This window comes from Myotis myotis, unplaced genomic scaffold, assembly GCF_014108235.1.
Source record: "Myotis myotis isolate mMyoMyo1 unplaced genomic scaffold, mMyoMyo1.p scaffold_m19_p_11, whole genome shotgun sequence".
NCBI lineage: Eukaryota > Metazoa > Chordata > Mammalia > Chiroptera > Vespertilionidae > Myotis > Myotis myotis.
The window spans coordinates 41694345-41718750 of record NW_023416315.1 but is presented as its reverse complement, the minus strand read 5'-3'; the positions used below and the strand labels follow the sequence as shown (position 1 = coordinate 41718750).

Here is a 24406-nt window from a genome sequence, read left to right as displayed (position 1 = left end):
CTTTGATCACTGACTGCCTGAAAGCAGGTCTTCCTCCTGCCCTTGGAAGTCTGCACATTAAAGGAGAATGCTTTGTCCTTGTCAATTATGTCAACGGTGGCGTGCTTCTGTGCACCACAGTCTTGGGAGTCATTCACCTGCTTTCATCCTCTGTCACTCCGGTGACATTTAGGAAATGTATCACATGGCAATAAAATGACTTTAGCACCGAAAGTTCCAGAAGTGATAATTGAACAAAATTCTTACTTCTATAAAGGAAAAACAGTTCAAGTCTTTTTACCAAAATTACTGATTATTCTGAACCCAGAGGAAGAGAATAAGAGTGCTTTTCACCTAGATACGTTTTAGTTTTGGCTTCCAAAGCTGTCTCATTCGTTATGCTCTCTTTGAATGGAAATGAAATTGAGAGATAGATGAATTGATTCTTTTGTTGGAGAGGAGAGAGTATTTGAAATGAGGTGGGGATTCTTTGTTGTTGTTGCTTGCTTTATTTGGTTTTGCTTCTTCCCTCTAGTTGGTTTTAAGAAAGTGTGTGTGTGTGTGTATGTGTGTGTATGTGTGTTGATAGGTGTGTATTCACTGCCATCCTGTAAAATGTAGACTTTGATTAATTTTTGAATGGATATTATATATTTAAAACATAGCAACTATATTTACTAATTTTACCTATAATCATAAGTTAAATTATAGTCAAAACATATATTGATGGAGAGTTAAAAATTAAACAGTCTTAAAATATACTCTTGTACAGACCAAAAACTGCTTCTGTTTCTGGGGAAAGTTATCATTGCTGTTCTCTGCAGGACTATGTTAATAGGAGGAACAATATTTTATATTAAAAATTAGTGGATTTGTTATTTTGTGATGTTTTTCTCATTGTCAATGAAATAACTTTCTGTTACACAAGAAAATATAGTTAATAAAGGGCTTTTCACAGGTAATTGAACTTGATCCTCACAGCAATTTGTGATGTAGATGGACAGTTGATATTATTCCTGTTTTAAATACTAAAACTCTTGGGCTCAGAGATGGTAAACTGTTTGCCCAAGATAAGTAGCTGAGCCAAGATTTGAATCCTTTGCTTTCTATTTAAAGGAAATGACATTCCAGGAGTCATTCTGGCTTAGTTTTGGTCAATGGCTAGATCATATTTTATTTTGATGGCATTTATCAGACCCTACTTGGTTATGTATGTTATATACATATATATAACATATATATATATATGTTATATATATATATATATATATATATATATATATATATATGATTAAATCTGACATGGAGCTGAAACCGGTTTGGCTCAGTGGATAGAGCATCGGCTTGCAGACTGAAAGGTCCCAGGTTCGATTCCGGTCAAGGGCATGTACCTGGGCTGCGGGCACATCCCCAGTAGGGATGTGCAGGAGGCAGCTGATCGATGTTTTTCTCTCTCATCGATGTTTCTAACTCTCTATCTCTCTCCCTTCCTCTCTGTAAAAAATCAATAAAATATATTTTTTTAAAAAAATCTGACATGGAAACAATATTAGACACTTCTGTTTTAAGGTCCCCAGTTCTAAAGTTATAGGAAATTGTGCTTTCTGTTTAGGAAAATAGAAATATAGTTTGGAATAACTGACAGATATGCCAGAAGCTTAGGTGTGGCACTTAGGGTCTCATAAAGTCTTTGACATTGATTTTTCTCTATTTTAATTCTCTTTTTGGTTTTCATCCCACAGCTTCTCGATCCTCCTGAGTGTGGTAATGGCTTCATTGAAACTGGAGAGGAGTGTGACTGCGGGACCCCAGCAGTAAGTCTCTGGGTATTTTGATGACTTCATTTAGGTTATTCAGGGTCATTCCAGGCCCATACACTGAGATAGACATACAGAGCAGGGGTGGTGCCTGGAAGTTTTATAAGATTTGTGGAAGGAAGATTATTATTACGAGGTTGTTCATTTATTTTAGAATATATCCTGGTACTTTAAGGAAAATTATCCCATTTCTGACATTATGCAAATGATTATATTCCTTAGGAATGTGTCCTCGAAGGAGCAGAGTGTTGTAAGAAATGCACCTTGACTCAAGACTCTCAGTGCAGTGATGGTCTTTGTTGTAAAAAGTGCAAGGTAAGTAAACGTTGTTTCATAACCAACTGATGAAAAAGAGGACGTATTTGATGACACTGTTAAGGTGAGGTGAATATAATCTAATAACAACAGTAGTATCTAACACATATTAAGTGACTAAGTGCCAAATGCTTTACAGGATCCTCACAAAATCTTGTGAGGTGTAGTAACTATTTTTATTCCCATTTATCAGATGAGAACACTGAGGCTTGTGTGGTTAAATAGTTTGCCCAGGGTCTTAAAACAAGTAAGTCAGGGAGCTAGGGCCTGCACCTTTATAATTCCCAGAGTTTGTCCTCTCACTACTACTGCCTCCCTGAGGACTATGCACATTAAATGAAAACAGGTGTTAAATCTTTGAATGCTGTTTTCCCTTTCATGTAAACCCAAGTGGATATATAGTAGACCTTTCTTTTCTCACTGCTCAGTTTGGTACATCTCTTACATTATCTTTTGAAGGAGCAAAAGGAATACTTTAGACATGATAACAGCTTACATGTGCTGTGCAAGAGATTTTAAAATGCACCTTGAAACACATTGACTGTTTCACCCTCCCACCAGCATCTTCATACCTGTCTCCAAATAGTTAAGCCTTTCCATCAAGACTAACAGTTATTTGAGGCTTACCTTTTCCAGAGAAATCTATTGTTTTTTTTCTCTCCTCATAGAAAGTCTGGTACAATATTCTACATTATTTCTGAGGTTGAATATGTCTTTCATTCTGTACATTTTATGGAGGCAGAGCCAGGGACTTACACAGTAATTGGTACAGGTTCTTAGTAAACATTTGTTGAATGAATGAATAAATACGCTCATCAAATACTTACTGATTATTTGTTGATTAGTCTACTTAGAGTTAAGAGAGGGTGAAATATGAACCACTTATCTACTGAGTGCCGGAGATAGTGCTAAGGACTTTTAATGTATAACATCTTATATCTGGATTCTCAATGCTGGCACTATTGACATTTTTGGCTGGATAATTTTTTGTTGTGAGGGTGAGTTTTGTTTATTGTAGAATATTTAACAGCTTCCCTGACTTCTGCTTACCAGATGCAAGCACAATCCCTTTCAGTGGTGACAACCAAAATGTCCCCAGAAATTGCCAAATGTCCCCGTGGGGGCAAATCCACCCCTGGCTGAGATGTTGTCTTAGATAATGCTCACAACCACACTTTCTGATAGGCATTACTATCCAGACTTTTTTCACTTGCGCAATCCCGGTCTCAAGGAAGTGAAATAACCTGCGTAGGCTCATTCAGCCGGGGATGAATATATGTGCAGTTACTTCCCAGATCTGCTGGCAGCGATTTCTGCTGTTTTCTCATTACCACGGTGTCTCTGGCAGCTCTGTAAGACAAGTGAGGCGCTGGCAGAGATCTCTGAGCAAACTCTCTAAAAGAGGAAGATGAAACCAAATGTGAAACAGACGTTCTTTCATTTTGGCTGCCTCAACTGTTTATTCTGTCAGCTTTTCCAAAGGCCATAACAGGGGATCCTCAATCCCTTATTTTAATTCTCAATATTTTAAGTCTGCCCACCCATTATGTGCATTTAATTAGGCTATTTTTCTTTGATTTATGGACTTTGGCTCTTTGTGATGTAATCAGTTCAAAGAACAAATAAAAAATAATAGAATACATACAATAAAGTGGTATGTTAATCATCCCACAGATAAGTACCAGTCAAGTAAGGTCTTTTTTGCTAATTTCTCACCCCCTTCCATCCCCGCTCTCACCCCTACCGTGGGCTCCTGAAGGGGCCAAAGCAAGATAGTGAATGGAGGAGTGGACATAGAAGAACAAGATGAGAAATTGAGTGTGTTTCTATTTTTTCTACATGTGTTTATAATAATGTGTATATAAGTCAGAGTTGGCAAGCACTTTCTATAAAGAGCCAGAATGTAGGTTTTGTCGGTCATAGCTATCAATGTCAATGACTTCTGCCTTTGAAAGCAGCCATCAAAAATACAGAAACCCATGGGCATGGCTGTGTTCCAATAAAACTTTATTTAGAAAAACAAATGGCCAAGTGCCTATCAGTAGATGAGTGAATAAAAAAGCTGTGGTACATTTGGCCCATGGAATACTATGCAGCTGTATAAAAGAAGGATTTCTTACCCTTTGAGACAGCATGGATGGACCTGGAAATTATTATGATAAGTTAAATAAGCCACACAAAGGAAAACAAATGCCATCTCACTTTATCTGGAATCTAATGAACAAAATAAACTGATGAACAAAATAGACCCAGAAGCATAGATACATGGAACAGGCTGACAGATCTTAGAGGGAAGGAGGGTGGTGAGGAGGGGAAGAGATTAACCAAAGAATATATATATATGCATAGCCTGAAACAGACAGTAGGCTTAGGGTGAGGTGGGAATGTGGTGATAGGGGGCAGGGGGAGGTTAAGGGAGGGGAATGGGGGACATCTGTAATATTGTCAGCAATGAAAAATAAATAAAAACAAACCAAAGGAAAAACACCCACATGTGCCCAACCAGGTGTTGCCCTCGAGCCATCACTGTGGACCTCTGCTATAAAATACTGCTTATGTATTATTTTTCTTCTCTCAGTGTGTAACTTCTAGGAGGGCAGGGATTTGGGATGATACATTTACCTCTGTGCCCCAGCACTTAGCGCAGGTCCTCCTTAACTGTGCTTTCTCTCAGAAATCTCTGGTAGTCCTTGAACATTTCCACTCTCATATAAACTCTACCTTAAATCTGCTCATATTTCTACCCCAGATGTTCTAAAACTGTGGTGTGCCCCAATTCCAAGGAGGAAGAGAGCCAGAATATATGAGATGAAATTATTCTGCTTATTTCCTTGCTTGTATAGCCTATTTGCCCCATTAAAACAGTTTCTTGCAAGCAGGATTCTTGAGTTTTGTTCTCCATTAGGTTCCCAGTGCCTGGCACATTTAAGTGGCTAGTAAATACTTGAATGAATGAATGAATAAATGAACGAACAAATGAACACAATTTTTGTTTGGATCTTCTAAAAAGTATCTGTTGAAATGCTGATTGGAGTTGGCAATGTGCTGTTCATGTTCTACAAACAACAGGAAACTGAATTGTCTGGAGGGTTGTGAGCAAGGGAGGAAGATGAAAGGTGTGTGTGCGTGTGTGTGTGTGTGTGTGTGTGTGAGAGTGTGTGTGTGCGCGCCTGCTTGAAGAATAATGTGTGTCTTTCTGTGAGCGGAGATCAAAGCAGAGAAAGATCCAGCCCCAAATATTAACATTTTGTAGAAGGAAAGTAAGTGGGATTGAAGAGCAAAGGGAAAAGATGAAAACGCTATGTATCTCTGCTTTGTTATAATGAGCAGTCTTGCAATTATAAATCCGATGAGCTTAAAAATATATTGGTACTAGTCCCACACTTACAAGAAATATTTAAGGTGGTTGAAAACAGGCAAAAACAAAACAAAACAAAAATCCCTCCCATACATGGGTACAAATCATAGAGACGTTAGAAAAGAATAAAGGACCAAGCTATAAATCCATTTAAAAATGAGGCGGGAAAGAAGGGAAAGGAGAGCACGGGAAGAAATAGCTTCGCCAGAAAATCGAACTTTTGCAATTTAGCCCAAAATGTAACTTCCAAATTCTTGGCAGAAAAGGTAAGAGAAAAAGTAATGTGATAAACGTGCCAGTAAAAATGAGGGGGAAGTGTAAATCCAAAAGCCATTTGGAAGGAAGAATTCCTAGAACTTGACTGACTCCTCCATCTCAAAGGATGCATCATCAAGCACGGTCCTGTTTTACCAATATATTCAGGGATTGTGTGTGATGACTGTGCAAATTACTGCATACACAAGAAACTCTCTCCGAAAAGTACCAGATTAACATTTCATTCAGTAGCTGTTTTTCACAGACTACCGTGTTAAAGGAGTTTAAGATATTCCTATCCCCCAAATCTTCATTTTGCTTTTTTAAAGATGATACTCTGAGAAATTTTTCTTCAGCAGTTTTACACATTGGTTTTTGTTCATTTTAGTTTCAGCCTATGGGGACTGTGTGCCGAGAAGCAGTAAATGATTGTGATATTCGTGAATCATGCTCAGGAAACTCAAGCCAGGTAATTTACAGAATAATCACTCTACACCAGATGGGAAAAAGTAGGCGTATCTTCAGTGCACTGACACCCAGATGACACGGAAATGGACAAGATGCTCGTGTCTCTCTCTCTCATATAAATTCTTACTCTCCTTTTATTTATTTTTCAGGAATTTAAATTTCAGTCTTCAAAGCTTGAGCAGATGTTCAGCATAATTTTGTCTTCACATTGAACAAAGCCAAGATTGCTTGCATGCCTTTTTTGTTTTAAGTAGAGAATAAAATTCATTGGCTTTTTATCTATTTAGTGAAGGAGGAAATAACTGGTTTTTTTTGTTTTTGTTTTAAGTGGAGAATAAAATTCATTAACTTTTTGTCGAGTGAAGGAGGAAACAACCAGACTCTCGTCAGCTCTTTGAAACAGAAGTCAGCTAAGGCGAGAGACCCACAGAGCACTGGGTTCTGAAGGAGCCTGTTTCTCTGTCTTGACTCTTGTTTTTCCCAGACAGTTTGCATGACCTCAGTCACCAACAGCTGCTCTTGAATTTCATATTATTTAGTTGTAAATAGAGAAGATGCGGAAGTTGATCACCTTTGGCTAGGGTCCCAGGTTTCGAAGGGTCAGTGTATGTACAGATAATGGAGGGTCATGAAAATAACCCTGAGAGCTAGAACCATGCAAAGTCATCTTAGAAACTACAGTTGTTCTGTGATCTTTTAAAAAGGTTGTCAGACTCTTCAAACCTCTCTCACTGTTGATTTTTAAATGAAGATGGAAATGAAAAGCAACTCATTTATTTAGCACACTAAATTAAAACAGAAACAGTAAGAATTAAAGTATCTTGTTTCTTTTTTTTTTTAAATGTGTTTTTATTGATTTCAGAGAGGAAGGGAGAGAGAGTGAGATAATTAGAAACATCAATGATGAACGAGGACCATCGATCGGCTGCCTCCTGCACACCCTCTACTGGGGATTGAGCCCGCAATCAGGCATGTGCCCTGACTGGGAATTGAACTGTAACCTCCTGTTTCATAGGTCAATGCTCAACCACTGTGCAACACTGGCCAGGCAGTATTTTATTTCTTTGTAAAAAACTTACCAGGAGTAATGCCACCTTCTTGTAAACCTCAGGAACATCTTATCCATACTCCTTTTTAAGTTTAAATCAGCTTTCAACATTTCATCCTTTGAACTTTCAGTGTCGTGAACTGTCTCCAAGAGATGTCGATGTGAAGCTTTTTGCCAAATAGCACTATCAACATTCCCATAGTCAGTGATTTTTTCTATAACAACATTTACATTTGATTAGAATTTCACTACATTTGATTAGAATTTTCTTTTTCTTTCTTTCTTTTTTTTTGCTGCACTTTTGTCTTTGTTGGTTAGTTTCCTCTTTTGATTATCCAATTTTGTAAAATGTCACATGCTATCTCCCAAAGACAGAGCAGCACCACAACTACACACCTGGTTGTCTGTGCATGCACTAAATATACAGATGGCAAGTGACCAGTCACTGAGAGGCTTTGAAAGAGTGACGAGTTAGGTCATTCACCTGTTGTTTACCTAGTGATCACTCAACTGAAGAGCTAGTAGTAAAAGCTTGTGCTTTATGCAATTACTCACAGTTAATATATTATGGTAACTGATATTGGAACTGTGTTGTTGGGGTACCAGTCTTCTTCAACAATCCTGTGGTACCTGAAATTCATGCACATTGGAGCCATGTGAAGCTAGGACTGCCTGTGTATTTTTTCCTCTAGAAAAGAGGGATTCAGTGGTTGAAAATTTACTCCCGGCTCACATGACCTTTGTTCATGGTTCTTCCTCTTCTTTGTTTTTATGTGGTATATCTACCTGAACCATTAAAAATGCTTTATTTTAAAGGTGGTCATCCTAAAAGACTAAAGATTTTTCGTGTAAAAGTATTTTCCTTTCTTATTTAATTAGCATTGCGTTTCTTAGCTAACAGTGGTGATGAGGGTACAATGAAATGGTGGATGTGCACAGAAAGATGTTCTTGCCACATTAGTTGTAACAGCATAACTTGGAGACATAGCAGGTCCTGGAATAACAGTGTTTTGTTCAAAGCCATTTTATTACATAATATTGATGAGATGCTACAGGAACGTAAACTCTTATTTATTTCAGTTAGCCTATGGTAAAATTGGTTTCATTTTACATAATTTCTCTTTAAATCACAGAGCCTATCGAGCCTATTAGTACATTGGTTATATGATGTTAGCTCAATGCAATGTATTATAGTTATTAAAAATGATACCTACAAAAGTTTATTATGATGAGGAAATTCATAAGTAAAGGAAAGAAGCAGAATATAAAATATTATCTATACTTTGACTATACCTATGTTTAAAAAAATCAAAACTTGTAGAAAAAGGTAGAGAAAAAATGTAACAAAATGTAAAACAAAATGTAATATAGCTGCCTTTTAGGGGTGGGGATTTGAGTAACTTTTGTCTTTTATTTTAATTTTGCATTTTTACATTATGTAAACTTTTCTAAAATGAGTATATAATTACTATAATGATAGAAAATGTATCATAAATTTAAAAACTCCATAAGAATGCTTTGAAATCTTCTGTACTTACTACAAAGTATAAAGGGGGCGTGTCATAAAGCATGTGTTTTTCTGACATGTGCAACGTGGAGGTCTGCCTGAGAGTCCTTTTGAGTGTAAGGGCTGTGTTGCTTCTCACAAAAATGAAGACACAGAGTTATTGCTCCATCCATGCTGGCATCCTCCTGGCTTTTGTTTTATGCTCTTGTTTTTCTTGCTTTGAGGAACAGTGTATCTGTATAGAGCAAGATGCTCTCAAATGTTAGCATTAGCTGAGTCCGTGCTGCCACGTCTTCCTGTCTGCTGCCGTGCCGCCCGTTGTGTTTGCCGCGGATAGATCAGTACTTTTAGGGGGAAGTGAACCAGCTGTTGTATTTTCTTTTGCTTCCTCTTCTTTGTTTTTATTTTCAGATATTTTAAGACACTGAACATATTTTCCTACTTTATTTTTAAAGTGAAAGCATTAAAGGGATTAGCTCATCCCGATATTTTGTTGCACATTTGGCTCATAGTTCTGTTCTCTTTTCTCAGTGTGCCCCAAATATTCATAAAATGGATGGATATTCATGTGATGGTGTTCAGGTAGGTTAGTTCATTTTTACCTAATTTTTCTTTTGTGTGTACCAGCATGAAAGAAATACTGAAATGTTATCACAATAGGAACAATAATTTAAATATTTCATAATAAATTCTGAAGATAAAAAGCCTTTATAATACTCCTTGACTAGTTCTCCTAGTTATACTTAGCTTTTCAGTTACCTGACATCAGCAGACATTGCATGGCTCATGGGTATGCTTTTCCATTTTAGGGGATTTGCTTTGGAGGAAGATGCAAAACCAGGGATAGACAATGCAAATACATCTGGGGGCAAAGTAAGTAAACAGTGCGGCCCAATCATTTCAAAGTGTGCTGTCAGGCCAAGGGCCATGTGAGCAGGAAGTAAATTTTCAACCTCTTTAAGAGCGAGGGATTCTTCAAACCACCACACGTCTTAGCAGGGGCACTTTTGTGGAAATTAGAGAAGGGCACTTCTGAGAAGACACAGCCCTACACATCTTGGGTAGCTGGCAGTGCCTTTGGATGAGACAGATGGTGTCTTCGCTGCCAGGCAGGTGAAGTCCCTGCCAGGTGTGCAGCTTGGAGAACGGAACAAACGTGGATTTTAGCTCCCCATATGCTCTCTGCAGCTGAGTGTCCTTAAGCAAAACCTGTACAACCATATGGGATGGACGTGGACCCTGGCTAGGGAGCTGTAGCCTTGGAACTGTAGCATTTTCGCTAGACTTGTTTTTTCTCCCTCAACTATCTTTCTTGACCTCTAGCTGGCTTTTCTACTTATTGGTGACCTGCTGGAGTGGCTCTGCTATATCAGAGAGAAATTTTAATGTTATTCCCTTTAAAGCTTGTCAAACTTTCATAGGGAATTATATATCAATTATATCTAGAACATATTATTGAAATTGTATATTTATATTTAAAATATATTTAAATGTATTTTTTCCAGAACTATTATCTGCCCCTTTGAAAGTAGTTTTTTGTTTTAGAGCAGTGGTTCTCAACCTTCTGGCCCTTTAAATACAGTTCCTCATGTTGTGACCCAACCATAAAATTATTTTTGTTGCTACTTCATAACTGTAATGTTGCTACTGTTATGAATCGTAATGTAAATATCTGATATGCAGGATGGTCTTAGGCGACCCCTGTGAAAGGGTCGTTCGACCGCCAAAGGGGTCGCGACCCACAGGTTGAGAACCGCTGTTTTAGAGTCTTTCAAAAGACAATTACCGTGAAAGATAATGACAACCCTTAGTTGTCACAAACTGGCTACAATCCCTTTGGGAGAGGAAGTGTGTGCTCTCTTTGGAGTAATTAGAGAAACATTGGGATGGGGGGAAATTTAATCATACAGGTTTGAACTCTGAACAGAGAGTTTTGTTTCCTCCTCTTGAGAATAACCAGTAGCTGACAGCATAACATAGAAAAAGAAAGTATCAACATAATTATTATTACTTTTTACAATATAAACCAACAGTCATCTTTTGATTAGTTTGCAAAAGCCATTTTGATCTAATTATTGGAAAACTTCATCAACCAACCCCAGCTTCAGGAAAAATAATATCTTGACAAAGATGCTGACACGACTTCAAATGTTATTTGACTCTCAGAGATTTAGCATGAATTCAAGTTTTTCTGAAAGCAGAATGAAGTTTTTTGTTTTTTAAAATTTCTCTCTCTCTCTCTCTCTCTCTCTCTCTCTCTCTCTCTCTCTCTATATATATATATATATATATATATATATATATATATATATAATTGATTTCCAAGAGAGAAAGGGAAAGGAAGAGAGAAAGAGAGAGAAAAATCAATTATGAGATAGAATCATTGATCAGCTGCCCCGTATCGGGGATCGAGCCTGCAACCTGGGCATGTGCCCTGACTGGGAATTGAACTGTGACCTCCTGATTCATGGGTTGATGCTCAACCACCTAGCCACACTGGCCGGGGAAGTTGTGTTTTTGTTGTGTTTTGTTTTGTTTTTTGAAGTATGTTTTTTTGGTGATAGCTGTTGATAATTAGTAAACAAGGTAGAAAGTATACCACTATTTCTTGACTCTTTAGTTTTAGTGCATAACTATTTTAATAAAATTGTCTTTATGATTAATAAAAGTTGTCGAGTGAGCAATGTGTGCTTTATATTTGGCCCTGAGATTAAAGTGTGGATTATTTATTCAAAGAACCATTTGGTAGCATCTTTCCCTAATTATTGGCCAAATTCTGAGGAGTGTTGTTCTTGGAACCTGTAGCTGAAACCTACCAGAGCTAATAGATTTGTTTCCCAAATTTCAAATGAGCAGTCGTGAAAAATGTACATGAGTCGTAGATGTCTAAGGGAAGGAAAACTCCTGTGAACCCTGGGCACAGTTTTGGAACTGATAGCATTGTAGTGAAGGAGTCCTTAAATGGAATTTCCCTGCAAACATTTTGAGCAGCTCTCACGTTGTATCTACCACTGATAGAAAATTCTGTTCTGCTTCAGAGGTGACGGCATCAGACAAATACTGCTATGAGAAACTGAATATTGAAGGGACTGAGAAGGGCAACTGTGGGAAAGACAAAGACACATGGATACAGTGCAACAAACGGTGAGGTGGACAAGTCAGCCTCAAGTTTATCCCTTAGTTAATGACAAACATTATTTTCTAAGTCAGCAGGACTTTTCTGTTTTCTGCATCCCATGAAGCAGTGTGCTGCCTTCCATCTCTTCCCACTGTTCCAGCCTCATCTTTGCAGAAGCCTCCCACATCTTAACATGTATGCTCACCTCTCTCCTAAGGCCTAGGTCATGCTTATAGCTGCCTCAGGACTTTCTCACCTAGAAGATATTTGCCAGCATCTCAAAAGCAAAAAATTAAATAAAATAAAGCCACCAGAATATACATACTCACTCAACTGGTTCTGATTTTCCAAAAGTCTTAATACCTCACTGTCCTTCTGATTAGAAGCCTAGAATGATCCTGGACTCCACCTTCCCTCTGGCACATTGTCCAAATGCAAGTTATGTCCATTCCTCCCTTTTACTCCCCCACCATTTAACTCATCCTTTCATTTCTATTCCTGTAGCATTAAGGACCCCACTAAGACCTACACTAACTCTTCAGCTATTACAAAGGTCTCTAAACAGGTTTTTTTTAATGCCTGCAGTCTCTAACAGGCTGCCCTCAGGATACTCTACTGACTCTTTCTGACCATGTCAACTCTTTGTTCAAATATCACTGGTTCCACATAGCTAATTACTCCTCAGAATAATATCCAACATGGATTGAATGCGCACTGTGTGCTACACATTATATTATTCTTTACATGAGCTATGTCATTTGGTCTTTACGTCAGTTCTGATTTTATGGAAGAGGAAACTGAGGCATAGTTTACTAATTTGACCAAGATCATATAATGAAGATATAATAGCAGCAGAGTTGGAATTCAGGCAGTCTGATTTCAGAACTCTATTTTAACTACTTTGTAGAATGTCATACTATTTTGTTTAACAAACACAGTGGAAACTTAGCTTGGCACTGTACCTCCTCCACAATTTGCCCCCAAACCTCCATTTTTTGTGTTTTCTTCTCCACTCTTCCAAAGTCTAGCATGCCTTTCATCCCTAATATGTGCACTGTTTTGTGCTACCTCTGTGCCTGTGCTTGTGCTATTCATTCCTCTGGAAGCACTCTTTATACCCGCTTCATGACGAGGCAAAAATTTATCCATTCTTCAGAGATCTGCTGGGACAAAACTTTCTCTATAAATTATTTCTGGACTTCATCTAGATTTGGGTGCACCAATAAGAGTTTCAGATTTTTCTAAATCAGAGGGGACATGTTTTAAGTCTGGAATAAACTAATTTGGGCTTATTTTATTTTTCTTGTAACATAAACAAATAGTATAGTTGATGAAAAACAAATGCTAAAATGAGATAAGATTATTGTTCTCACTGCGCATGGTTGTAAAGTAAATACTTGGTATTCTTTTAACACAGAAATAAATAATTTCCCCTTTCTCCTCAGAATTCCCACAGCCCTTTGTACTGTTCTTACGGCCCTTGTCCCCAACTCTATGCTGTATAGTTGTCTATGTATGTGATTTCTTTTTTCATCCAGCGTCTAATTTCCTTGAGGATAAAAATCATGGCTAATTTTCTTTATATATCCTAAAGTACTTCGTAAGCTACATACACAGAAAGGACACTAAAAAATGTTGACTATATATTTTTCTATGTTAAGAAGCATTTTTATTTATGACAGACATTTAAAAAATGATGATATAATGTTTAAACATTATTTTTTAGAAATGAATTAATACATTTTTTTTCCTGTGTTGGTGATAGATACAAGTCCTAATTTTTCCCTTTTCTTTGCCTGATAAAGCCCAATATTTTCATATGTGCTCTTAAAGGCCTACTAATCAATCTTCACAAGATACTGATTAGAACATGGTTTATCATTATCTACATTAATAATTAAAATGTATTAGATACAGAGATCATGTATGATAGTATTTAACACCAGTGAAAGTATTTTACAAGTTAAAATAGAATTGTATGTGATATTGGAAAAGTAGAGAAATACATTGAGCCTATGTTGTCCAGAATCTATAAAGTGTATGTGTGAGCGTGTGTGTGTGTGTGTGTGTGTGTGTGTGTGTGTGCATGCACACGTATGCAATTTCTTTTTTAATTATGGTGCAACAAGTTGAGGGAAGAGCTGTATTCCAAAAGAATAATCATCCAAAGGTCATTCATTCACTTATTAAATATTAGAAAACGTGTTTTAGCACATCCAGTGACATGTTATAGGGAGAGAGAGTGTCCTATATAAAAGAAGTCTTTTTGATGGGTGATTTCCTTTCTATGAATATTTGAACTAGTGGGCATTAAAGAAAAAGCTAGAGAGTAGTTGAGATTTTGGTGCACCAATAAGAGTTTCAGATTTTTCTAAATCAGAGGGGACATGTTTTAAGTCTGGAATAAACTAATTTGGGCTTATTTTATTTTTCTTGTAACATAAACAAATAGTATAGTTGATGAAAAACAAATGCTAAAATGAGATAAGATTATTGTTCTCACTGCACATGGTTGTAAAGTAAATACTTGGTATTCTTTTAACACAGGGATGTGCTTTGTGGCTACCTTTTGTGTACCAATATTGGCAATATCCCACGGCTTGGAGAACTCGATGGTGAAATCACATCTACTTTAGTTGTGCAGCAGGGAAGAACATTAAACTGCAGGTAAATATCGCTGATCATTCCATGAGAACATTAGTCATCTCCTGAGAATGCAGTTCAGGATTAATTCTGTTTTCAGTTCATATGCATATTAAGCCAAAAAAGAATCTCACCCATAGAGATGACTGAGCAAATCCGGACAGAAAATAGACAAAAACAAGGTAAGAATTAGGGTTTAATTTGCATTTTATTCTTATGAAGGAAAAAGAATGTGAATTTTGGGGTAAAATCATATGTATGTTCTTTAGCTCTCTTCTGAGATTCCACTAAAATGACACTCAATGATTTTTTAAAAAATTCATATATTCACAGGGAGGCAGAGAGAGGGAGAGGTGATGATAGCATCTTGGAATGTGGAAAGCAAATGGATGTGTGACAAATGAGTATAAAAATTAAGAAAGCTAATTGGAGAACTAAGCCAATATATACTGTAAAAAAACTAAAAAAATGGGCAACGCCACTTACTATGGAAGAGGGAATAAAGGATTAAGGGACAGGGAAGGGCTAAATACAATTTATTAAAGAAGCACTAAAAGATTACTTCCCTGACTCAGCTACAGTGGGTATTGCTCATCCCCCCAGGGAAGATATGAGCTTCATATCCTGAGATAGTAAAATAGAAGGTGTCCAGATTGAAGAACAACAGGCAATATTGATATCAAGGTTGTATGAAGTGGTCCAGTTTCACTGATGTTCCCTGAAGTTTCCAAACATCTGTCTATTCCCACACCTCAAATATGAGCAGATTATCAGCTACGTGAAGAAAGTCTCTAACATGAAAAAAAAAAAAAAAAAGAGAAAGAGATAAAAACAACCAACTAGAAAAACAAACACCTGTCAGTTTTTAGGAGTGATAAGGTACCCCTATCATGAAACAAGAATAGAGTGTTTTTCAAAATGAAGACCATTCAGAGAAAGAAAACATACTATTGGAAATTAAAAATATGATGTCTGAGATTAAACTCAGTAGTTGAAATTATTTTCCAGAAAATAGGGCAAAAGAGGGAAAGAAATTAACATAGAGAAGAGCTCATCAAATTGGAATAGAAATAATAAAGAAATAATAGAGAAAACAGCAAGGAGAAAATTGTCAATGAGTAACTCAAGAGTATTGTCTAGAACTGATGAACTTGAATTTCTTTATTGATGGGCTCACCAAGTGCCAGGTACAATGAGTGAAATTAGAGGTACATTTAAACATATCATCATGAAATTTCAGAACCTTAGGACAAAAAATTTTTTTTTCAATGTTTCCAGAGAGGAGGGGGGGAAAAAGATCAGGCATTAGGATCTATAATCAGGAGCCCTGAGAGCCAGAAGACAATGGAGAAAATGTCTTCCAAACTAGAGTTTTGTACCCAGACAAAATATCAATCAAGGGTGAGGATAGCAAATGACTCTTTTAGATATGCAAGTTCCCCCCAAATTTACTCCCTTAAACCTTTTCTCAGGAAGCTACTGGAAATTGTACTGCACTAAAATGAAGGAGTTAGCTAAGAAAGAGAAAGGCAGGGAATTTAGGAATTAAGATCCCCACCTTGAGGGATACCCTCCAGTGAATGGTGACGGGAAATCCAGGATGCGCAGCTGTGCACCAGGAGCAGAGGACAGCCCGATCAGATGGACGCAGAGGAAGTCCAGATGGGAACTCCAGGAGAGAGTCCACGGGAAGATGAAGTGATGTTTAGATGCATCTTGCATGGAGATTTTGACATTTAAAGAACTAAGTTATCTATTTGACTCTTTAAACTCTATGCATCTATAGTTTTCATAAAAACAAATAAAAATAATGGAGCTTTTGACATGGTACCATATAGATAAATTGATTATAAACATACATTTTCAGTATCTATTATTTTTTAAATTCCTACATTATATGCAGGCTTGCTATATTGAATAGTGAAGGTATAATAGTTAAGCCATTCTCAAATGTAATTTGTAAATATAGCCATCGTTTTGGGAAATGTAAACTAAAATCAATTCTTATTTTGTTCAAAACATGTTTGAAATTTTAAAACTACGTACTTATCAAATAAAATACTAGTAATAATGGCTTATTTGACTTGTACATGATATCCCAGGCCAAATGATAAAGCTATTTAAATTCAAGCATTGTTGCAATAATTATATTGAAATCCTAAAATATGTTAGTATCCCTGAATAGAGTTAGATCAAAAGATTAAATTGCTTTCTCCATTTATCAGAAAAACTCTTATGTTACCATTTTTATTAGATAATAAATAGAAAATAGAGGACGTGATATTGCCTACTTTTTAGTGTTTATGCATATTCTCAAAATGAATGTGAATGAATGGAATCCCATTTTCTTCTCTCCATTTATTTTCAGTGGTGGGCATGTTAAGCTTGAAGAAGATGTAGATCTTGGCTATGTGGAAGATGGGACACCTTGTGGTCCCCGAATGATGTGCTTAGGACACAGGTGTCTCCCTGTGGCCTCCTTCAACTTCAGTACTTGCTTAAGCAATAAAGAAGGCATTGTTTGTTCAGGAAATGGAGTGAGTATTCAGTACCTCACATGGGGAATTACTCATTTCTTTTGTATCAGAAATAGGTACGACCCTAAACTGCTTATTTCTGTAATAATGCAAACCATGCTTGTCCATATTTCTAAGCAGGTATGTAAACAGTTATTTTGTCATAGTCATTTGAATATTTCTGTCGTGTCATCTGCAAAAGCCTGGGAATAAGAAACAGTATAACTTCCTAACCAAATGCTTGCCTCTTCCTTTCTCATTATATTAGTGGGATCTCATTTACTATAATACCAGTTGTCTGCAAGTGACCTAAGAGACAAATTCCAACAAACTATAGTGGGCTTAAAAAGGAGTAAAACGCAGGGCAGTGGCCACAATATTTAACAACTGGTGTGGCCCAGGCACGGGCTGATTAAGACAGACCGTAAGTAACCATAGCCACACCAGTGTGCATCGGCTGAGGAGAATGCCTAAACGTAAAAACAGAATGTAGGAAAATGTTTCTCACAGACATGTAGAAAGAGTGGCCTTGTTTAAAAGACTAAGTTCTGTTCTTTCAGTCATATATCTGTTCATCTACAGAAATGTTTATAGGTGAAAGAAACATGCTCTATTAGTGATTACATTTTGTCATTTTCAGTCAGGAATTCCTATACTCATGAAACCTTTCCTGGTTCTTTTTCTTTCGGCATATGCTGTGATTCCCTTCTTACCCTCATTCCAGACTCACTGCTTGAACTGGTGTATTAGCTGGTTGAGGGAAAGGATCTCGGTCCTGGAGTTGTAAGCCTGCAGTCTTGGTCATTCCATGCAGGTCCCCAGGGATATTCCAAGAATTTCCTTAGGGAGCCCTTACTCTTTTCCAATGGATAGGAATTCTTATTGCACAGGAGACTAGAGAAGTCTTAGATTAAGTAGCTCTGTTTTTTTAAAGGGCTCTGCTAAGTCTTCTTTCCTTAATAAGATGGTGTTAGGGGGAAATACATTTTGGGTGGACAGTCGAAAAGAATAAAGACATTGTTCTTGGTCATTCATGCTAATGAATCACCATACCTTATTCACCTAGACCCATGGTTGGCAAACCGCGGCTCACAAGCCACATGCGGCTCTTTGGCCCCTTGAGTGTGGCTCTTCCACAAAATACCACGTGCGGGCGCACACATACAGTGTGATTGAAACTTCGTGGCCCATGCGCAGAAGTCGGTATTTTGTGGAAGAGCCACACTCAAGGGGTCAAAGAGCCACATGTGGCTCGCTGGCCGCAATTTGCTGACCACTGGGTTAGCCAATGATATAAAAGCTTTGTTTTGTTTTGTTTTGTTTTACAAGACAAAGGCAAGCTTTCCTAAGCTTGGATTTATAGTTATTAAAGAAAATGGGGGAGGCGGGGAGGTAGTAGGAAATAAGACACAAGGAAAAATAATCTGGGCAGTAAAAAACTTATTTTAAACCAGAAAAAATAAAAGACAGTGATGAAATGGGGAATCAAACTCAGGCTTTCTGACTCTACACCTAAACCTTTTTCTTCTTGCATATTTGTTAATCTATAGAAATTTATTTGAGATCTGTAATTTGCTAATCATATTTTTTTTAATATTCACCTGAGGATATTTTTTCCATTGATTTTCAGACAGAGTGGAAGGGAGAAAGAAAGGGGGGAGGGAGAGAGAGAGAAACATCAACATGAGAGAGACACATCCATTGGTTGCCTCCCTCACAAGCCTGGGCCAGGGCTGGGGATCAAACCCACAACCCTTTGGTCTGCAGGCTGACACTCTAACCACTGAACAAAACTGGCCAGGGCTGTTAATCATATTTTACAGTTACATTTAGATGTGGATGAATGTTATCCTCTGGAAAATTAGATCAGACAGAAGACAACTACCCAGTGAAAACCTACTGAAGAATTCTGATCTCAAACCAGCTGAATTCTCCCCTACTTCCCACTCCATTTAAAATTGCTTTGAATTGTAAGATCTAGGTATAGGTTTGGTCTCCTGGATATATAAATGCAGACAGAATATTATCTGATAATTTTTAAAAATGTGGCGCTATTTTTATGTGAATTTCCCCCCTGTGCTTTGCTTGAGGGAGCTCTTCTTCTCCATGACCATGAGGTAGCTCATCTCTGTAGCTTGTGTTGAGGTGCCAAGGTTATGGCTTTGTACAGCTTTCTTCTCAGACCACTGCAAAGCATCAGGCTTCCCCTCTTTGTCAGGTTTCTCTTGATCTTATCTGCTTCCTAAAAGATGAATAGTTTCATTATAAAGATTCTTTGGAAGAAAGAAACCTTTGTATTGGATAATTAGACAATGATCTTATTTCTGCTTAGTTTTTAAAATCTCCCTTTTATAAAATTTAAGTTAATGAAATTCAAAACAAGAACTTCATTGATTTTTTTAGAGATACACCTTTATTTCTCTGTTTATATTTATTATTCCCTGTGGGTCAACCGTTGATCTCTTGAAAATATTTTTTAGGTACATGGGTAAGAAATAAGTAATTGGCATTAGGAAGAAAGTACTGATCACTTCTCAGTCCCATAAAATTCTGGGCCTATAGTAATTAGAAATTAATGCTTATTTTTCATGCCTCTGCACCCGAGAGCTGACTCTCTCTCTGGATTGATTTCGGGTTTCAGGTTTGCAGTAATGAGCTGAAGTGTGTGTGTAACAGGCACTGGACCGGTGCTGACTGCAGCACTTACTTCCCTCTCAACGATGAGGAAAAGACTGGTATAACTCTGTCTGGCAACGGTAGGTCCTGAACTTGGTACCATTATATAGCCTTTATACACAATGAAGGAGAACACTGCCCTCCAGATAGTTTCATTTGGATTATTGTTATAACTCAAATATCAATTAAATCCAGACAATAATGAGTTATAATATGTAGCTAGCTAGGCCCACATTGTGAAACTGATCATTTCCATTAACTTGTAATAATATGTCATATTGAATTTAGCGTTTTTTCTCTGACATCAGACTGAGATTTCTTTTTCAAGTTTTGTACAGTTCTTGTTTGGGGATGACAACAAACCTTAGCATATTTTTTTAATTAAGAAAGTAGTCATGTGCTTGCTTTGGCAGCACATATACTAAAATTGGAACGATACAGAGAAGGTTAGCATGGCCCCTGTGCAACGATGACATGCAAATTCGTGAAGCGTTCCATACTTAAAAAAAAAAAAAAAGGAAGTAGTCATACTTAACTGTCTGAATTTAAAGGAAGAATTTTATATTTTGGGACTGAATCAATAAGAAAAGAAATAGTATTGATTTTTAAAATTTTTGTTGACTTTTATTGTTAAAGGTATTACAGATGTCCAAATTTTGGTTGACTTTAATATATTTTTTTTTATTATAGACTAGAGGCCTGGTACACAAAAATTTGTGCACTTCGGAGGGGGGGGGGGGGAAGGTCCCTCAGCCTGGCCTGTGCCCTCTTGCAGTCTTGTACCCCTTGGGGGATGTCAACGTGCTGGCTTAGGCCCACTCCCACGGGGATTGGGCCTAAGCTGCCAGTCAGACATCCCTCTGGCAGCCCAGGAGCCCTCGGGGATGTCCACTTGCCAGTGGGGAGCAGACCCAAGCTACAGTAGGACATCCTTAGTGCTGCTGAGGAGGCAGGAGAGGCTCCCGCCACCACTGCTGTTTTGGCAGCCGTCAGCCTGGCTTGTGGCTGAGCAGAGATCCCCCTGTGGGAGCGCACTGAGCACCAGGGGGCAGCTTCTGCATTGAGCGTCTGCCCCCTGGTGGTCAGTGTGTGTCATAGTGACCAGTCATTCCCAGTTGTTCTGCTGTTAGGATCAATTTGCATATTACCCCTTTATTATATAGGATAGAAGCCTGGTGCATGGGTGGGGGCCAGCTGGTTTGCCCTGAAGGGTGTCCCGGATCAGGGTTGGGATCCTGCTGGGGTGCCTGGCCAGCCTGGGTGAGGGACTGAGGGCCATTTTCAGACTGGCCACACCCTCTTCAGGGAGGTGGTCCTGGCTGGAGTGCCTGGCCAACTTGGGTGAGGGGCTGAGGGTCTTTTGCAGGCTGGCCACAGCCCCTTCAGGGTGGGGGTCCCTTCCTCCTCTCCAAAAAAGCTCCTCCTCTCGCTCTCTTCCTCTCTCTTTTGTCCTTGGCTGGAATTGAATGTGTGACCCTCCAATCTGCAGGCCAACGCTCTATCCACTCAGCCAAACCAATCTGCGCTCCTCGCCTCTCTTCTTTTTCCCTAGAAGAAGGAAAGGAGAAAGGCACAGGGGTTTTCAATTCGTACCAAAAGGAGAGATAAAGAACTCTACTTGGACACATACCATTCCAAGTAAGACCCCCAGAGGCTTAAAATAGTGTACAAGTTGGGGAATTATGATGTGTTTCAATCATAAAGTGAAAGAAAGGATGGAGGAGATGAGGTTGGAGAAAGGGGTCCCAGGCTGTCCTCACGTGGAAGTCATTACAAAGCCTCTCTTTCCCACACTCCCTCTTCACTCTTTCTCCCTTTCACCAGGTTCACCTGTTTGCTTTAAAATAACCCCTCAATTGAAAATTGAAAACAATTCAGGCCTTAGTCAGGATTTTCACCTTTATCCTGAGAACAATAGGAAACCATTTGGCAGAATTAATTAAATGAGTGGTCAGAGCAGGTTTTCTTTTTAAGTTTATTCTTGTTGCTGCATTGAGAATAATCTGAGAAGGAATGGACAAGAAAGATTTGGACAGAGCAGTCAGGTGGTGATAGGTAAGAGAGATCATGGTGAACTGAAGTGGTGGTAGCAATAAGATAGAAGGAGTATTGGACAGGTGTGGAAAGTATTTCTAAGGTAGAATTGATAGGTCTTGCTGATGGGTTGAATGATCTTTTACCCTCTCTGCATCCACCCCCTTGGGCATTTAACTTTGAAGTATCCTCTGCCTCTGTCTCTGGACTTTACTGTGTGCCTGGCTTTGGGTATCAGAATGAAGCAGAAGTGCAAGTATGGTGCTTCCAAGTCTACAACTTGAGAGGCCTTGCTCTTTCTTCTGTTTCTGTCATCTTTGTGAGGACATTCCTGAGGTAGCCTACTGGCATGGAACAGATGCGTGGCAGAGACTTGAAGTGCCCGGTCAGCCCAGTTGAGACTCGTCTAGATCAGTGGTCGACAAACTCATTAGTCAACAGAGCCAAATATCAACAGTACAACGATTGAAATTTCTTTTGAGAGCCAAATTTTTTAAACTTAAACTGTATAGGTAGGTACATTATTATTAACTTAATTAGGGTACTCCTAAGCTGACCTCTGCTAAAAACGTCCTCAATCTGATTGAGGTACGTTCGCTGAGGTCGACCCCTTCCAACTCTCCCATCCACACTCGTCTTGTATACTTGTTCCGTATATCTCCTTTACGAAAACCGACTTCTGCGCATGGGCCACGAAGTTTCAGTTGCACTGTACGTGCGCGCCTACGTGGTATTTTGTGGAAGAGCCACACTCAAGGGGCCAAAGAGCTGCATGTGGCTCGCGAGCTGCCGTTTGCCGACCATGGCCCTAGACAGTTTGACTCAGTGGATAGAGTACTGGCCCAGGGACTGAAAAACAAACAAAAGGAGTTTGGTATCTGTAGTCTTAGCAGTGGTAGTCTGGAGCTTGTTCTAGCAGTTAATGCAGAGATGACACTATTCAGGTCCATAGATTTAAGTTACTTGTTAAAAGTAACAAGTAACACTGTTACTTAGAAATAATCAGGGCAAGAATTGGAACATACACAATATTGAGGCATATTGTTAAGTTACGGTTGATTTTTTCTTCCCTTTAAAAAATACCTACTTTAAAAATATCTTAAAATAATGTTGTTGGTATGAAGATTACAAATCTGGAGAATAAATTCCTGAAAGAATTTTATATCAAGCCCTGACCGGTTTGGCTCAGTGGGTAGAGCATCAGGCTGTGGACTGAAAGGTCCCGGGTTTGATTCTGGTCAAGGGCATGTATTTTGGTTGCAGGCTCGATTCCCAGTTAGGGGTGTGCAGGAGGAAGCTAATCGATGTTTCTAACTCTGTCCCTCTTGTTTCCTCTCTGTAAGAAATCAATAAAAATATATTTTTTAAAAATTTTTCAATCACAGAGATTGATTTTCATTGTTCCTTTTTTCTTTCCAGGTGTTGCTGGTACCAATATCATAATAGGCATAATTGCTGGCACCATTTTAGTGTTGGCCCTCATATTAGGAATGACTGCATGGGGTTATAAGTAAGTGAAATATCTCATAGTAATATTTTTACTATCAGAATATATTTTAAAACAGTTTGTTCAAGTGAATTAAACACCTAGAAAGTTTTTGTCAGTGAAAATCAGTCTGGCTCACTCTTCAATCAATGATTGTACTTGGCATGATTCGAGGTGATAATAATCTATCGTTGTTTGTTTTTAGAGTTTGAGATAACTCCCATCTGTTCTAAAAGTACTGAATACTGTCTTAAAACCATTATGTGAGCCTGGCTGGTGTGGGTCAGTGGTTGAACATTGACCTATGAACCAGGAGGTCGCTGTTCAATTTCCGGTCAGCTCGCATGCCTGAGTTTTGGGCTCGATCCTCAGGGGAGGAGGCAGCCCATCAGTGATTGTCTATCATCAATGCTGTTTCGATATCTCTCCCTCTCTGAAATCAGTAAAAAAATATTTTTAAAAAACCCATTATGTGAAGTAAAATTAGTCTAAATTGTGTCTTACACAGAGGTTCTGTTGGCTTACTCTTTTAATGACACAGGTTCTCTCTTGACTTAAACCATACCCAGAAGTCTAGGCAAGATTGTCAACTAGAGATCATGGAGCTTTAATAATAACAGTCATAGCAACAAGAGCAGCAGCCACAGGTCTGGTCCTGAGTGCTTGCGATGGCCATGCCTGGGGCTGAGGGCAAAACCTTTTTATCTTCATAGCCAGTGTAAAGGAGGCACTATTTGTTAAATATGTGGGTGTTTTTGCATGAAGAAAAGACTGCTTAGAGATGTTTGTTAAGATTGAAATTCAACTTTAAGTCATAGCTTTTAAAAGCCTAATTCCTTCCTTATGTGTCAAAGTTCGCTTTACAGGTTTTTTTTGGTTCAATTTATAAATTTTTAAAAGTTATGCCATATAGTTTTTGAAAATCAGATCCCCATAAGCATTTAACTAAGTAAATGGCTTCAAATATTCCAAACATTTACATATTTAATATGTTCAATTTACTTAAGTACTTCAATCTTATGATGTGAAAACTGTCCTTAGTATTCAAGAATTTTATTCATTTTTAATAAATTAAAATGGAAACAAGGTGAACCTTAAGTTCTCTTTAATATTTCAACGTAAAGCTCATAGTTCTGCTGATTCTGATGATATTTCAGCTCCCAGCTCTAGAGTTTTTCCATTTGTG

General features: G+C 38.2%; 1 protein-coding gene and 1 non-coding gene across 11 annotated transcripts in view; both read left to right on the top strand.

Annotated features, from left to right (window-relative positions):
• ADAM22 (ADAM metallopeptidase domain 22) overlaps positions 1-24406 on the top strand; it is a 179938-nt gene that overhangs the window by 127630 nt on the left and 27902 nt on the right. For all 10 annotated transcript variants that reach the window (XM_036328278.1, XM_036328277.1, XM_036328273.1 and 7 more), the window contains exons 16-25: positions 1722-1793; positions 2019-2111; positions 6113-6193; positions 9279-9329; positions 9557-9620; positions 11786-11891; positions 14413-14532; positions 16877-17045; positions 19666-19780; positions 23154-23244. In XM_036328278.1, the coding sequence (XP_036184171.1) occupies positions 1722-1793; positions 2019-2111; positions 6113-6193; positions 9279-9329; positions 9557-9620; positions 11786-11891; positions 14413-14532; positions 16877-17045; positions 19666-19780; positions 23154-23244 (962 nt within the window). The remainder of the gene's footprint in view (positions 1-1721; positions 1794-2018; positions 2112-6112; positions 6194-9278; positions 9330-9556; positions 9621-11785; positions 11892-14412; positions 14533-16876; positions 17046-19665; positions 19781-23153; positions 23245-24406) is intronic.
• Positions 20098-20204, top strand: LOC118666636. Its single transcript, XR_004970996.1, has one exon. It is a non-coding gene; the product is annotated as a U6 spliceosomal RNA (small nuclear RNA).